The sequence below is a fragment of the Acinonyx jubatus genome, chromosome A1 (genome assembly GCF_027475565.1).
Source record: "Acinonyx jubatus isolate Ajub_Pintada_27869175 chromosome A1, VMU_Ajub_asm_v1.0, whole genome shotgun sequence".
Taxonomy (NCBI): Eukaryota; Metazoa; Chordata; class Mammalia; order Carnivora; family Felidae; genus Acinonyx; species Acinonyx jubatus.
The window spans coordinates 218,763,089-218,779,981 of NC_069380.1; the positions used below are offsets into that span (position 1 = coordinate 218,763,089).

Genomic DNA, 16,893 nt, shown 5'->3' on the forward strand with positions numbered 1-16,893 from the left:
CCCCCATGGTCTTCTGTTAATGTTGGTGTATCCACGCAAAGAAAAACCCAACCTCGTTCTCCTTACACATTCAATCTCTTGTCAGTTGGCCTATTACAACCAAAAGCTGGAAAGCAGAGAGAAGTCTAGAAAAAGTATATAAAGTTGATCTAGAGCGACAAATGGAAGAGTGTTCACCATTATCCTGTTAAACTTGGTAATGGTGACTGAATGAAACATACATTTTAGTACAAACGGTGACTGAATCAGGTATCCCATGTGTCAGTCTGCAGCGCAGTCCTCAATTCACAGTATAGTTCATGTAAAGTCATATACTGGATTATCACATGTCATATTTAATGGTTCTTCACATAGAGTCTTGCATTATTTCATCTCAAAATGCTCTCAGAAGATTTAACCCATTTTTGCAAAGCAAGCTGAAATCCATTGAGATTAAGGGGCTTACAGACAACGTGAGCGTCTTTGCAGAGGATGAATATGTTCCTTGGCGGACTAGTGTCCTTTGATATATTATTTTAAGTTTATAACTCTTTCAACCATATATTTATATTCATATTGGCAGAAATAAAATCCCACTAGAAGAAGTTTTCTCCTTTTTGCATTTATTCTAATTCGTCTCAATTACGTATGCTGGAAAGTTCATCAGGTACAAGACATTTAAATCATACCAAAATTCAAGGTATATTTACCCCTCCATTCTTTTTTTTCCCTAATAAATAGGATTTACTTCAGAATTATAGCTAACTAATTAAATTTCATGGCATTATTGCTGTGGGATATTTATGCTATCCTGCAAAATGCATTTTTTTAGGCTTCAGTTATTATCAGACAAGGCTGTAACTTTATATACAAATACTAAAAAATAAAGATGGACACATGAACTTAAACTTAAGAGTCAAAATAACAGAATGCAGCATTTCCGTTTGCTGGTTACATTCTACTATAGAAACACTTAAGCTCAGTCCTTGGCAAGGTCCCTCCTTGCTCAAGATCATGGAATCCATTTTTGTCTGTTTGGCTTCGAATATTAGGCATTTGGTACATAATGGGTGGTCCATAAAAAAGAGTAGCTTCTTGGAAAGGAGACTATTTTTCACCAGGCTTTTACGATAGACCACAATGCTTTAAGATTCTCTTCTCGCATTTGAAACTTGTCGTCTGCCTGATTTCCCAGATTCAACTCTGAAAAAATTCTACAAATGCCCTATTTTATTTCTCTGAGACAGTGGTTCTTAAATGGAAATGGTGGTGTGCTCATGGTCATCAGTGGTTTTCTTTGGAACTACATATGCGACCCTTTCCTCTCTCTAAATTCTAGCAGATGTCTTCCAGGTGAACAGCATTACAGTAAAGGAGGGCTAAGGAACGGAAAGGTCACCTGTCAGACCCAGGATGGAGCAGGAGGGCAGGGCAGTTTGAGGTCTGGATGATAACTGTAACAAATCACCAGAAAACAAACCAACTTGGTTGCATGCATATGAATTAAACCCAGGCATTCATCTAGAAAATATAAGCATTATAAGGCAGGCAGAAGTCTTGTAACTGAAAGCATGTGCAACCAGGCCACTGAGATGGCAGAGATGAAGAATCCTAGTTAAGAGACTTGGAATTGAAACATCAAGAATCTGAGCTGAAGAGGGGAAATACAGATGGAAATAATAGAGTGTCAGTACCCATGCATGAATAAACAGCAGTAGCAAAAAAATGGAACTTGCTTGTTTTGCAACCATTTCCTGCCAAGGGTCAGAAAAAATCCTAGATTGTAGTTAAGTTTAAATTAGCAACAGAGCAAAGCATTTTGTAAGTCAATAGTGGCAAGAACAGATAAAATGTGGATGTATATTCAGTTTATGATTTGGATGCTAGACTTCATTTTGGGGCTTGATATTATATTTGTTATTCATATATGCTACTTTATTTAAGAACCACCACTATCAAAGACACTTGGATTTAAGACAAATGCTCTGCAGTCTCTCCCAAAAACCATTGGCTATACGCTGGAATTTGGTATAAAATTTATTCCTAATTTTACTTGCAACAAATCCAGAAGGTTTTAGTTATTTCACTATGAATAAATATAAATATAAATTAGTTCTATACTTGGATACAAGGGCAGAAAATGAGTAGGGTACGTAAATAGGCATATATACTGCATGATTCACAATTGTAAACTTAATTATTTATATATTCATTCATTCATTCATTCAGCCAGTCATTCAACTAGTCAGCTGTTTGACACATTCTTATTGAGCTCCTTCTAAATGGCAGAGACTGGAGTAACTCGTTGACAAGGGAGATAAGGTCCCTGCAGTGGCAAAGCTTAATGAGATCTAAGTGAAAAAAATCTGTGGCTGAAATAATTAAGAGGAATCCTGAGAGATGAAAAATAAATGGGAGGAGATACTTTGTGTGCTTAAAAAGTAAAGTAACAAATTTATTTTAGAAAATAAAGAGAAGAATGGAGAAGAAATTAGCTTTATTTAGAAACATCACACTTAGTGTAACCACTTAATTTTTAAAAAAATTTTTTTTCAACGTTTTTTATTTATTTTTTTGGGACAGAGAGAGACAGAGCATGAACGGGGGAGGGGCAGAGAGAGAGAGGGAGACACAGAATCGGAAACAGGCTCCAGGCTCTGAGCCATCAGCCCAGAGCCCGACGCGGGGCTGGAACTCACGGACCGCGAGATCGTGACCTGGCTGAAGTCGGATGCGCAACCGACTGCGCCACCCAGGCGCCCCTAATTTTTTAATATATATATATATATATATATATATATATATATATATATGTATATGTATATTTGTCTAAATTGTCTAACACTTTCATTCTCTTTTAAAGATAGAATCCTTCTAAGTAAATCATGTCTGTTTTGGTTGACTTAATGAATGATGACCATCTCTTAGAGCTGATACATTGTTCTTTAACCATATTCACAATGTTGTATACCATTTCATTAAATGGCTGTTACCATAATATATTTAATTATATTCTAACCATTGAACATTTTTACTTTTGAGTGGAAAAGTGAGTGTTTCATTTTTTAAGAGATATGTAGATTTGTTGGCATGTCTTTACTCCTGAATCTAGATAAAATCATTTTCTTGTTGCAGACTATCATATCTCAGAAAACACAGTGTTTGTAATATTTATCTTTTATTATTGTTTTCCCTTAAGGTGTTATTAGAACAGCTTTGCCAAACATGGACAGGGAAGTCAAAGAACAATACCAAGTCCTCATCCAAGCCAAGGATATGGGTGGACAACTAGGAGGGTTAGCCGGAACGACGATAGTCAACATCACCCTCACTGATGTCAATGACAATCCACCTCGATTCCCCAAAAGTACGTTCTTTCTATTGAGTTTAAATTGGTGCAGTTTAAAAAACAATTCTCACATTTCATTGAATGTTGCAGAAATTATAATAATTTTTCAGACACTTTTCGTCTTTAGGAAATAGAAGCCAATAGATAAAAATTAAATGACTTAAGAGTCATTTTCCATTAGAATCATGCCCAGTACGACTTTAATATAAAATAATACAAGTCAGTAATTGAACAATGAGTCTTATGTTGTTAATTCCTGTTAAAGTAAAATAGTCACGATAGGTTGGAATCTTGCTCTATTTTTTTTACCTGAAAAAGTAATATAAATATGAATATTCCATTTTAATTTAAGACTCGTATTATGACAAATGTGACACCATATTATTTGCTCTATTATGCAATTTGCCTCAGAATTCTCTGCCTTCTCCTTACCTATTATATTTGAATCATTTCCATATGCTTTCATGTAAGTATCAGATGATATTCCAGTGATGCTATTTACATTACCTTAGTCTTATTTTAGTTTTGCAATAGGTGAAAATTGCTACAGTTTCTATGATAATAGAATGTTTCACACCTGTATTTTCTCTGCAACTCTGTGCTTCTTATTGAAAATGAATACTTCTCACTTGTGTTATATCTAGTTTTCTTCTACAGTATTACATTTAACACCAATCAGTACCTGTTCGATTTCTGGTGCATTTTCAAGGATTAGTTCAGTGTTCTTAAGACTTAGAATACAAAAACTGAAAGTCTCTGTCACTGGTTACACAAGGAACTTGATTAAATCCCTAGATCCTCATTTGAGTGAACAGTTTATAAAACCAAAACAAAATGATTTTCCTCTTTCAATCCCAGTAGGAGAGTTTGAGTTCATCTACCAAAGTATAAAACACTGAGAATATTTAACTAAATGGATATTTTATTCCTTTAGCTGAATTCATTTTCATATTTTACTACTTTATCATTTTCTGTTAATATCATTAACATATATTTTCGTATGGAAATATTTCACTCAGTGCTCAGAAGGTCCAATGGCAAATGTCATGAGTGGCAATTAGAAGTCATCATACTTAAGCAAATGAAATGTCTGTGACAAATGGTGAGTATGTAATGTGCTATAATTAATAACACAGTCTTATGGCAACACTTTTCCTTACTTTGCTATTAAGGGAACCAGATAAAACATAAATATTAAAGAAGAGGAAAGAAATAGTGCATTTGATTCTCTAATATTTGACATTAATAAAGAATATATTCCCAACTTGAAAAGTACTGATTATTTTTATTTTTATTTCTTTTATTTCTTTATTTTTACTTCTGACATGTGACAAGCTGTAGTAGCTAAATGAGGGGGATAGTTTGGAAGACTACTCTACTTCTATATAAATGGCATCACTGTGAACGTGGGCCCTTCCTGTTTTGTGTTTTGTGCATTTAAAATATGTTCCTTCTAGCGAATAGGAAGTAGCAAAGATATTCTTAGGTAGCACCAATATTCTCATTCATGAGGATTATAATGATGCTCTTCAGATGAAGGATATAAAACCCAGCCAGTGGAGGATACAATTTCTGCTGGTATGGATGAAGGGTGATTTGTAAAAAATTGGGCAGGAATCCAGAAAAATAGGCTGGGGTACAGGGAAATAAAAATATCTCCATGAAAAAGAGGCTAGATTATACTTAGGAAGCCAAGATAGTGTGCTCAGGTCCTGCTGAAACAGTACGATCACTTCTAGAACTTACCCAGTGAAAAGAGAACCTGGATAAAGCAATATGTTTGCTTGGGATTTATTCAAAGTTGAATATGTAGGTCTGGAGACAACCAGCAAGGAATGTGGGGGATAAGTCCACTAGAATTTCCAGAATATTTATATGTCATGTCAGGAACTTTATCTTATTCCCTATTCACAACAACAGTTCTGTATTTTCCACATTGACTGTTAAAAACAACAACAACTGAGGTGTAGGAAGGTTAAATAACTTGGTTGAGATCAGCAATTTAAGTAGAGATTTTTTTCTCAGAAGTTCAGACTCCTTCTAGTTTAACATAATGTTAAAATGAAAAGTTATTCTTTTCTTTTATATGCCCTCTAAAACCATACTTTTTAAAACACTTGCAAAAAAGTCACATGACATATGTTGAATTGTCACCATTCCTGCACAGAGAAACAAGAGGGCAAAAGAAATATACTGAACAGGTCACCATGATAAAATTATTTTCTACTTGTATTACATGCATTTTTGAACTATAGTCTCAAAGTATAATGGGTGAGAGATATTTTTGAATCATGAGAAAGAAAAGGGTTTTCAGATTTTGCATGAATAAGAAATTAATCCCCTTGAAATTTTACATGTCATTGTGTCAAGCCCCTTTTACTGTATTGTCATTTCGAATTACATCCTTGAGAGGAAAAGACAGAATACAGGTCTAAACAGAAAAGCCATTTATTTAGAAGTCAATGCTCTTTTTGCAAGAATATTTCTCATGTGCAGCAATTAAGCTGCAAGTGTGACATAACATTACAAACTGAAATGATAATCTTTTCAACCTTAAGAGTAAAATATATATATATATATATATATATATATATATATATTCTATACATAAATAACTTAAAAGAAAATCCCCACAACTAGCTGCATTTATTCATGCCTGATAAGCAATTATTCTGAAAAAAAAAACAACAACAACTTCATTCAGATGAATTTCATGAGCTACAATTTCTCATTGTTTAAAAATTTCAGAAGATAATTTCTTAAAATTTAATCATAATTTGTTTGGGCTTTGTGTGTGTACATATGCATATGTGACACTGTTAAGTACCCATTTCCATTCATTTCCTTCTCTAAATCTGTTAGAGGTGAAAAAAAAGATGGAATGACACACGCATTTGTATCATGCATGTGTAAGCAGTTTGCTGTTTTATTGTTGAAAAATACATGGTTCCTGAGATATCAGAACTTCCTGCCAATATGATATGATGATGATGACAATGATATTGACTAGTAAATTAGTGTGTGTCATGTACTGTGCACAGTGATTTGCATATATATTCCCTTCTTACTTTTATAATGACTTTATAGTATTTTCTCAATTTTAGAAATAAAGTAGCAAGGCACATTATTAAGAAAAGTTGCTATAAGTTAAGTTTTTAAAAGTTATAAACTTGTTCAAGATCATGCAGCCACTAGGTGAGAGAACCAAAACTTCATCTTATGTAGTGACTTCAGGTCTCTCGTTTACAATCTCCCTCTTGAAAGACAATTTGCCTTTGATACCTGTGTGTGATTTAAAATGTCCTATAGATAACCTAGAAAACTATCCAAAACAAATATGGAAATGGAAATCATACCTGACATGTTAAAAGAGCTGTACCTGTAGTCGTATAAAGACAAAATATTTTCTTTGCAAAATCGTTTCCATATACTTATAAAACTACCATCTACCATAACCAAGAATATCTGCAAAAGATCTCTATCTGTTAAAATAATCTACAGGAAAATGCTGATGGTTTCCATTACTTGAATTTTAAATGACAAAACCATCTAACAAGCTGATCTAAATAATACATTATGAGATCAAATCAATTAAGTGATGTGGTTAATTCACATTAGGCAAAATATTCATGCTTCTCCCACTTGGTCTCTTTCTTCTGTATCATAATTTTGTAATGAATGTGAGATCAACCTTAGTGAAATAAAGCAGTCCATACAGAACATTGGATGAAAGAGATACTTCATTTATAGGAAATGTAAAGAGGTATTTTCTTCTTCTTTCTTTTGAGTAAGAGAACTCTGTGTAAGGTAAATAAGTTCAAATGTAGAAAATAGGACATTAATAATTGTTCTAAGAAAAATTCTTAAAAGTAGGTAAAACTATTTTAAAGAAATTCTATTTTAATAAGATACCTACCAAACATGTTTATATTGACTGTTGATAGCTATAAGTATTTTGGTTTGGATAATAGTCAATAAAACATTATTTGAATAATAATTACTATATAAAATATATAGTTGTATCCATATATATAGTTAGTTAATTTAATGAATAAGATATTTGCAAATACTAGACTTCACCCAGGAAAAGTTGTTATTGTCCTCAAATTAACAAAAAACAATGTAAGTAAAATTAAAGTATTAAATACATCAGCCAAAATGTCTACTGCACAATGAATAATGTTTGATCTTGTTTACATGAACTATAAGACAATGACTACAGATCTATGGATAAAAAATATGTATATATATTTCTATTATACATTCATGATATAGAAAGGCTATAGACTGCCAAGGTCAGTTATGAGTTATTAAAAAAAACAAATGCTGATAACTATACATTTATTTAGTTTAAAATACTTATGTTCAGTTAAAATATATTTCATCTTTTCATCCTGTTATTACTTTTCTGGCATCCAAATTAAGACTGTTTCTTTTATTATTTTGAAATGTATAATATAAGATTGTTTATTGTTAAATACATGTTTATTACAATATGTAATTTATAAAGATTTTCATTAGAATCAACATAAACCCAATTATAACCAGTTGGGGGAACAAAATCTATTTCTCTTTACCATTTAGCATCCTTAACTTGGAAAACTGTAAGCTTCTAGAGTGAAATTTTCTTGTTAAAAATTTAATAAGCCTTTAAAAATAAAGGGCTAAAAGCTCATTGAATTTTGACAGTTAACTCAGATCCAGCCATAGAAAATATACCTTTACATTCTTCCAGGTTTCCAAGGGGATTGTCATGGGGCTGAATGAGGTAAATCAAACATACAAATTCTATGATTTAAGTTTATTTATGAAAATAATATACAATCTGAAAGTATACATGTATACAATATGACAGTTCATGACTTTGTGTTATATTTTGTAGACATCAATTTTTTATAGAACTATCTAAATCAGATAGGTAGATAGAAAGATAGATAGATGATAGGTAGATAGATGATAGATAGATAGATAGATAGATAGAATCTCAGAATCATTAAGTAACACCACAGAGAAAATATTTCCTGGCCTTTGAGTGCAGAAAAGGCCTTCTGCTGCCCAGTGTGTGTGTGAATATGGAAACACTGAGGAACACTTCATTGTTTTCACAACCCACCCTGTCACTGCCAGACATGAATTGTATAGAACTCTCACATCCCAACTTATGTGGAGATTCCGACAACTGGCCCACTTCCTACCTGCAGGTCAAGTGCAAATAATGGATAACACCATAGCATGTTCCTAAGTTTTCTCTGTAAAGGTGAAACAAAGGCCAAATTTCTGCTTTTAGCACTATCTCCAATATGTTATCTTAGGTGCAGGAATGGGAAAGAGAAAATGGTGACAAGTACTCTGAAAAATGCACTGGAAGAAGTATGGTCAAAATAATGGGTCTTATGTGAAATCCACTGCTTAAATGAGGATAACGTCAGCCTCTTTCCAATATTTGGGATTGAGAGGGTGGTTGGGTCAGTTTGGTTTGCAAGGTTAACAGTATAATAACATATTATTTAGTACAGAAGCTTTCACTATAAATACAAGTTGAGGCTTCTTGAAAACAGGTGTAGGATTTAAATAGTAATACAAGAAAGCAACAATATATTAATGGGTCGACATAAAGTCATGTTTGTTTATGTTTCTCAAATTTAGTACTGGTGCTGATTCAGTATCAATGTTAGAACATGTTTTAATTCCCACAATTGAATTTTTACTAATATTTAAGTAATTTCAACTAGATAACACTTTTAGAGCATTTTCTGACAAAAATTTTCCCTAGTCTAGGGCTCTAAGGGGCTTGTTTATTTCCCAGAGGCCTCTACAGTAAGAAGAAAATGTAAATTTCAGAAGTAATGTTTTATATATTATTCATATTTAATCAAAAATTATGTAGATGTTATCTATAAATACATGACTTTTAATATCAGTACCTCCCAAAGATATGAATGCAGATTGAAAAATAGACAAATAGGTCTTTGGTATTGTGGGATGCATAATATGTGACAGTTATATATTACCCATATTCCTAATTTATGTACGTAGACATGTTTTTATATGTGTATCTCTGTATGTGTATATGTGCGTGTGTGTGTGTGTAGAACTCTTCACTTGGGGGGGATATTTAAAAAGCATAAAATAAAGAAATTGTAAATCTAAGAGTTTGGAAATATTACACAAAGAACTTTTATTACCTGGGTCTCATAAAAATTGTAGGCATGAGTGATAAAAATAGTCATCATATTTGATGGCTCTATTTCTATTTTTGAAAATCAAGCTAAGCTATAATAAAACTAGCTTTTTACTTAAGTGGAACAAACACTTCTACTTTAATTCCCAAATGACTCCTTTGTCTACTTCAATAAAAACAAGCAAGAGAGAACTATTTCCTGACGATAAGGCATGCAAATGATGACTTGAGTTGTATTCACCACAGTGCTCCCAATAGTTCTTAAATCTTATTTGCCCTAACAATCCCTTGAGATCCTTTGTCCCTGTGATGGAAATTCTGTTTCAAGTGACATAGCTTGGACCCAGATATCTGAATTTCAAACAAGTAATCTGGTAGATTCTAAATCATCTACAGTGAATAATTTGAAAATCACTGGTTTACTGTGATGAAACAATTTAGAAGGCATTTTCTTTCTTTCTTTTTAAATATGTTTTAGTGTTTATTTATTTTTGCAAGAGAGGGAGAGACAGAGTTCGAGCAGGGGAGAGGCAGAAAGAGAGGGAGACAACAGAATCAGAAGCAGGCTCCAGGCTCTGAGATGTCAGCACATGGCTTGAACTCATGAACTGTGAGATCATGACCTCAGCCGAAGTCGGACACCTAACCAACTGAGCCACCCAGGCACCCCTAGAAGGCATTTTCATTATTCCTTAAATAGAGGTAATGAGTTAACTTTTGTATATCATTAGAGTTATTTTTATCCATACAAGATTCTATTCCTACAAGCATATTTAGGTAAAATCTGAATATTAAAATTTATTCACTTTACACTATTTTGAAAAGCTTTGTGTTTTTGTTTGTTTTTGTCTTTTACAATTAAACACTCATATACAGTTACACATCTTGCTTAAAAGTATTCCAAAGAGCCTACAGATGTCAGATATGGATGCTTAGAGGCTAACACAGAGCTGAATCCCTTTGAATGCAAGCTCAGGGAGTGAATGCAAGCTCCAGCTTCTCCAATGAGAAGGGAATAGTTTCACTAGACTCCAGGTAGGCAGATGTACGCAAACAAAAAATAGTTACCACAATTTTAAAATAATTTGTTGTCACTATTACTGTCACGTTAGTATCACATTATGCTTTGTTAATGAAAGCATGAATCTTTTTTTAAGTGATGCTGAAGGTTTTGCTGACTTATTTGGTCCTTTCCACTATGTGGCAAAGGGCACAAGATTGCAGCCTGGTTGCTCCATGGCCCCGCTGCCTGATTTGCAAAAGAACTAAGCTTTTGAGCTACAACTTCTGTAGGTCTTTAAGAAATCTGACTTTTAGTTTTAAATTATTTTGTGAACCATAGTAAATAATGTTTAAAACTGAAATGGTATTAAAAGATACCGTGCTTAATCTTACCAATGTTATTAACAATATCTAAAGACCATGGGACTTATAAATATTTAAAATATTTGTCAGTATTCATCTGTGCACTTTGTAGCTCACCTAAGAGTCCTTTTTTTTTTTAATTCAAATCCTGGAGAAGTGGCTTGGATGTTTTGGCATCATATAATCCACAATTCAGATGTGAGATTCTACCTATGATGTAATAAAACTCTTAGGTTCTGAAACAGACAAGTCAGGTAATGAGCAAGTTCTCCCATTTCCACGTTCCAGCCCTCCCGCAAAAATAGGAGAAAAATTCCTTTTGTGACATTTCCTGTCAGTCAGAGCAAGTAAATAGATGCCAGCAACCGAATTTATCAGATTTAAGTAATAAGAAAACCCCTAAGTCTCTGGGTGCAAAGCATACCTATCTGTTATTTCCTTGTTAAATCTTCAAATTCACAAGTCCTCAGTTTGCTTTTCTGCATTTTCCTGCCCAGGCTGCATCAGCCAGCTCCAAGGCTTTTCCAGGTGGTACAGTTGTATTACTCTTTATGGCCTATGGTGATGATTTTACTGTGGACAGCAGCTAATCCTTATTGCACATGTACTATGTAAAGTACATTAAAGCTGCGTATTAACTTCTTTAATCCTTATGAATAGGTTTTGTTTATTTACACACATTTAAAAGAAGAAACTGAAAGAAAAAGAGATGGAAAGAGGTGGGGCCAGGTACTTCGTAGTTACATGTGCAATGCAGCAGAACACAATTGGGCACCATATTAAAGCTGTAATTTTTAAATATGAATATTTATGAAAATATAGATCACTGCTTCCTACACCAGAACCACCGAGTAAAAGTGAGAGCCCCTGAATGTGAACATGGGGCATTCTATCTACTTCTCCACTAATCAAACTGAAAAGACATTCTCTCCAAGACTGAGAGTATTTTTTATGTTTACAAGATTTGTAGAATAGAGAGAGCCAAGGCTTTGGGAAGGGTACTGATGGAAAGCTTATTTTCACCATTAAGTCACTGGGGCCTGAATAGCTAAATAAACTCTCACTATCTCATGTTTTTACAGCATCAAATTAAGATAATAAATAGGGGGACCATATATTGTGGTTTGCCTGAGACAGCTCCAGTTTTCACATGTGGTCTCGAATTAATTACAAATAGTGATGGCTTTTGTTCTCAAAAGTGGTTCTGTTTGGATAGTAAATTAAGTAGGCATCTTAATAATAATAGAGCTTCTGGGAGGATTAAGTAAAATAATGCAATTGAAGTATCCAACAGTGAGTGTTTTTTTCCTCCTCCTCTCCTCCCTCCCACATTTTCCTTCCTCCCTCTTTTCAACCTTATCCCCATTCCTTCTTTGTATCTGTCTCAACTAGAGTATAGGCTCATTTTATACCATTTCTTTGTGTCTGTTGCTTCTCCTTTATCAGCATTTCCCATTAATGTATGATCAAACATGAATTGAAGAGAAAAGTAGCTCAAGAAATAGCTCATGCCTGTATTGTAGCTGAATTTACCACCAGGAAAAAAAATTCTTAGGACTGATTGTATAACTTTTATATACATGAAAAAATCAATTTCAAGATTTCTAACTCCACGGAAATAATTAGGAAGTGAATATAAAATTCTATCACCAAAATAGTGTTATCTTTACTCCTGAACATTTATAATGAATATTTTGATTTAAATACAATTTTTGATTTCATTATACTTTTTAACCCAGAGAAAACACAGTGGCAGGATTATTAAATTAAAACTAACTTATGACATCTCCAGTTGCTTAATACTTACCCCCTCAAGCTTTTAATACACAGATTTTTAACACTGGTGATAATTTTTAATTTCTAATGTGAAACATTCTAAATTCAACATTTATTTCACATGGTTTAAATTTCTCTTTTTCATGTGTGCCTCTCATTGGTCTTAACATTTATATAGGCAAAGAAATCGAACTTCTTCAGTATTTCTTTATGAGAGTGGAACAGAATATAGGCAATAACCACGGACACCAAACATTTTGTACATAAGAAACCTAGTTTGTTAACAAATATCGACACAATTAATTATAGTATTCAATGAATGTTTAATTGATTGCTAGTTTTATTGAAGTGTAAGTGCAGAAAAGGCTATATCTTTTTTGTGTGTCGGTACAAAAAGGGTAAAAAAATTTTACGACTTCCCTCAAGCAGCTCTGTGTATAATGGGGAGATTAAGTTAATGGACAATTATACTACTTGAAATAAAATAAATGATAGACTTATGCACACAATGACACATAAATGTATAAGATGGGTATCCAAATCATTAGAGAATAGATTTGAGAGGATTTTGAAGGAAATAATATCCACATTAATTTCTGAAACCCACAGTAAGAATTAGCCAGTGGGAGAGCAAATGTTCGCCAAAACATTTAGATGATGCAAAAACATCATGTTTTATTTAAAGGATTTTTTGTATAGAATTATGGGAAAAAATGAAAGTGAGAGGGCAAGAAAATGTTTCATCAAAAATGGCTTTAAGCTGCCCTTGAAAGAATGAGGAATATATTTTTTAAATGTTTATTTATTTTTGCGAGAGAGAGAGAGAGAGCGCGCAAGTGTGAGCAGGGCAGAGAGTGAGAGGGAGACAAAGAATCCAAGCCAATTCCAGGCTCTGAGCTGTTAGCATGAGGCTTGAACTCACAAAACTGTGAGCTCATGACCTGAGCTGAAGTCAGTCGCTTAACCGACGGAGTCACCCAGGAGCCCCAGGAATAGAATTTATACATATAAAGAAGAGGAGTAGCAGGCCAGTGAAACAATTTAGGCATAAGCAGCAAAATAGGGAAGACATAAGAAGTGTTCAAATAATAAAATACATGCGTACAGAAAATTTTAAAACATTGTCTACAAATATGATGCATGAATATGTGATGAATATTCATAAATAATATTTGTAGTTCAATGAATTGGATGCTTTGCAAGAATTAGTTTTGCCTAAAAAAAATGTTATAAAGGAAGAAACTTTATCAAATTTCTCTTTTCCAGACTACTCTCATAATGTTTCCAAAAAAATTCTTTTGAGAAATCAAGTATTTGAGTAAATAATATTCACAGATGAATTTAGATTCCAAACATTTTTTCAGAAGCTTAGATAATAAGCTGTCATATTTATTAATAATTTTTAATAAAAATTCTAGTGTTGCTTATTTTTGTGAAATCAGTGGCTAATATTGCTGACAATTGTCTATGTGCCATATTTTGTTAGATGGAACAGAAATTACATAAGACAAAAACAAGAGCAAGGTTTACATATTTAATGGAGGTTTTAAGGGAATATTAAATGTACTCCATAGAAATGAATGAACAATGGAAAGTTACTGATGCACTTGAAATGTTGTGAACTCTTGCCAAGATCTCCATCATGTTTACTATTATGTAATAGGGATAGTGGTTATATAAATCATATATATTAAAAATACATATTTTTGAGAATCAGAAGCACTTTTAATTCTGGCAGTCATTAAGTAATACAAATGGATTATGTTTCACAGTTCATTTGGAATTAGCTTGGTTGGGATTTCCAATGCAATCTCTTGAAAAAAAATGATGTTATAAAGAGCAATTCATTTTGCAAGGAAATACAGATATGTGTTAATTGGATCTATAATTTAGCAGAACTATAGTATTAAACATAATGCCTCCTTGAAAAATTTTGTAGTGGAAAGCTGGGAGCTATGTAATAAGGGAGGGATTATTGGAAGAACGGAAAGAGATGGAATAAATGTCCTTTTCTTTCTTGGGTACGGAAGTAAAAGTAATTTTAATTTTAGAGCAGCATCCCTTTCTAAGAACCATCTTACATCTAATACATGCTCTTGTCTCTCTGTCTTCATTGATTTTGCTCTCTAAGCATTGAAAAAGGAAACTTTCCTTAAGTCTATCCAACTCCAATTGACCCTTAATTGGGATTTGCATTCATCAGTCTTCCTGAAATTAAGAATAATTTGAATTATTTGCATTTTAAAAGAATTTATTTGTTAATCCAATATTGTCTCTGTTTGAATGACATTCACGCAGTAAAATCAGGTGAAGTTTAGATCAGAGATGCCACTTGATTGGTTCATCTCATGTACCTCAATTTCTTCATTGGTAGAGTGGTATGCTGGAGCTCGCTCTACTCTACTGATCTTCAAGCCAATTGTGCACACCTCCCATCTCTATTCAGTGATGTCACATTGGCTTGAAAGCAGGGATGCTGGGAGTTCTTTCACCCCAGAAACTGAGAAACACTGAAAAATTTGAGCTTACCCATATCTGTTCTCCCTCCCTACTTTGATCCAATTGTCAAACATTTACTAGAACGTCACTGACTGGGAATCATCATAATAGTATCTGTCTCATACTCGTAATGTGAGGATAAAATTAGTTATAATGGGAAAGTGCTTAGAAAAGTACCTGAGAATAGGAATCACTATACAAATAATTCCTTTGATAGTGACGATGGTGATGATGATGCTGGCGATGGAGATGATGTGGTCTGTTCTACTTAAAGAGTATCTCTTTTTAAAAAGTTCTCTCTTCCCGTCATATTGACACTCATCGATTTTCTAGAAGTTCATATATGTCCTTGCAACAGTCTTCTCAATGATAAAAGAAATGGAGTTTCTAGATAAAAGTGATATAAATGATCCTATTCATGCAGTGCAGCACAGAAAATAGAGTGCACGTGGGGGATGGCAGGCAGAATAGTCATAAGAAAGCCAGTTAGATAACTGGAGAGACACAAGAAGAGTAGTGTGAGTCAGTTAATCTGTGATGGTGGTACTGATGGCAGTTGTGAAAAATAGGAATATGTGGCTACGTTCAAATGATTTTAGGAGCTAAAATGTCAGTGATATCAATGAATTATTGGGGTTTAATAAGAAGAGGCAGGGGGACACCTCAGTTGAAATTGGATAGAAGGGTGAAAGAACGCTTACTGATATAAGAGGCTAATATAGAAGTTTCCACTGGGAGCTAAGCTACGATGGATACCACATGACCAAGTATGGTCCCAGAAACAAAATACAGAATTTACAATAGAAAGTCAGGATACATTTAAGATTCTTGAAGCCCTCAATCACAGCGAGGCTATTGTTGTGCTTTTAAAATACTATAGAGTGTGGAGTGGAGGGAGAATTTTGTACTGAGGATTTCTTTGCATAAAACCCCGCGCAGTTTCCAGCTAATGAAAATAAGAGTGGAGCTACCCTTCCCTTGCCGCTCAGGTCTTGTGAGGGGAGCCTTCCTTCATGAAAAGCCAATGATAAAATCCAGTATATTTTCCCATATTATTTCAGAAAATGGGCAAAATCGAGGGTCTGAGGCTTGCCTTATGCTTAGGAACGTGAAAGTATCTTCAGAAAGAGCAGATACTGGAATAAGGCTTTGTCTGGGAGAGTAATTACATGACAACAAAAGGAGGGGTTAGTTGTGGAAGCTGAATGTCCAAACCAGAGTCATTTTAAGTTCTGCCACAGAGATTTTCCTTGAAGTGAGAATCTGTGTGTGAAATGGATTGTTTGGAGATCCAGAGCCTAAGGGGAATGTTACATCAAAGCAGAGGCAATGCCTTTGTCTTGGGTATATAGTGGGAGAAGCTCTCAAGAGCTCCCAAAAGAGCCATTAGAGCCATTACCTTTAATCCCAGAGAAGCAAAACCTATCTATTCAAGTGAAAACAGCCCCCCAAAAAAACTAGCTTTGTTGCCTCTTATGAGGTAAAAACACTTTTGCAAAGTGGATGATGAGACAGAGGGAAGCCTGCCACACCATTCATATCCCCAAACAAAGTCCCATCCTTTGCTGGCCCAGGTGCCCTTGTCGGCAGGGAGGCAGACGAGAGAACTCTAAATTTTGTATAAGGATGATGTAATAATTAATAATTAATAAGTTGAAAATTTCTCATTTCCAAATCTAAAATTTGTGAGATAAAGTGAACATAGGACTGTCTATTATTTAGAGTTGAGCAGAAACATCATTGA

General features: G+C 33.8%; 1 protein-coding gene across 2 annotated transcripts in view; it reads left to right on the top strand.

Annotated features, from left to right (window-relative positions):
- CDH12 (cadherin 12) overlaps window positions 1–16,893 on the top strand; it is a 390,903-nt gene that overhangs the window by 305,650 nt on the left and 68,360 nt on the right. For both annotated transcript variants that reach the window (XM_027074680.2, XM_027074698.2), the window contains one exon: window positions 3,179–3,346. In XM_027074680.2, coding sequence (XP_026930481.1) covers window positions 3,179–3,346 — 168 coding nt within the window. The remainder of the gene's footprint in view (window positions 1–3,178; window positions 3,347–16,893) is intronic.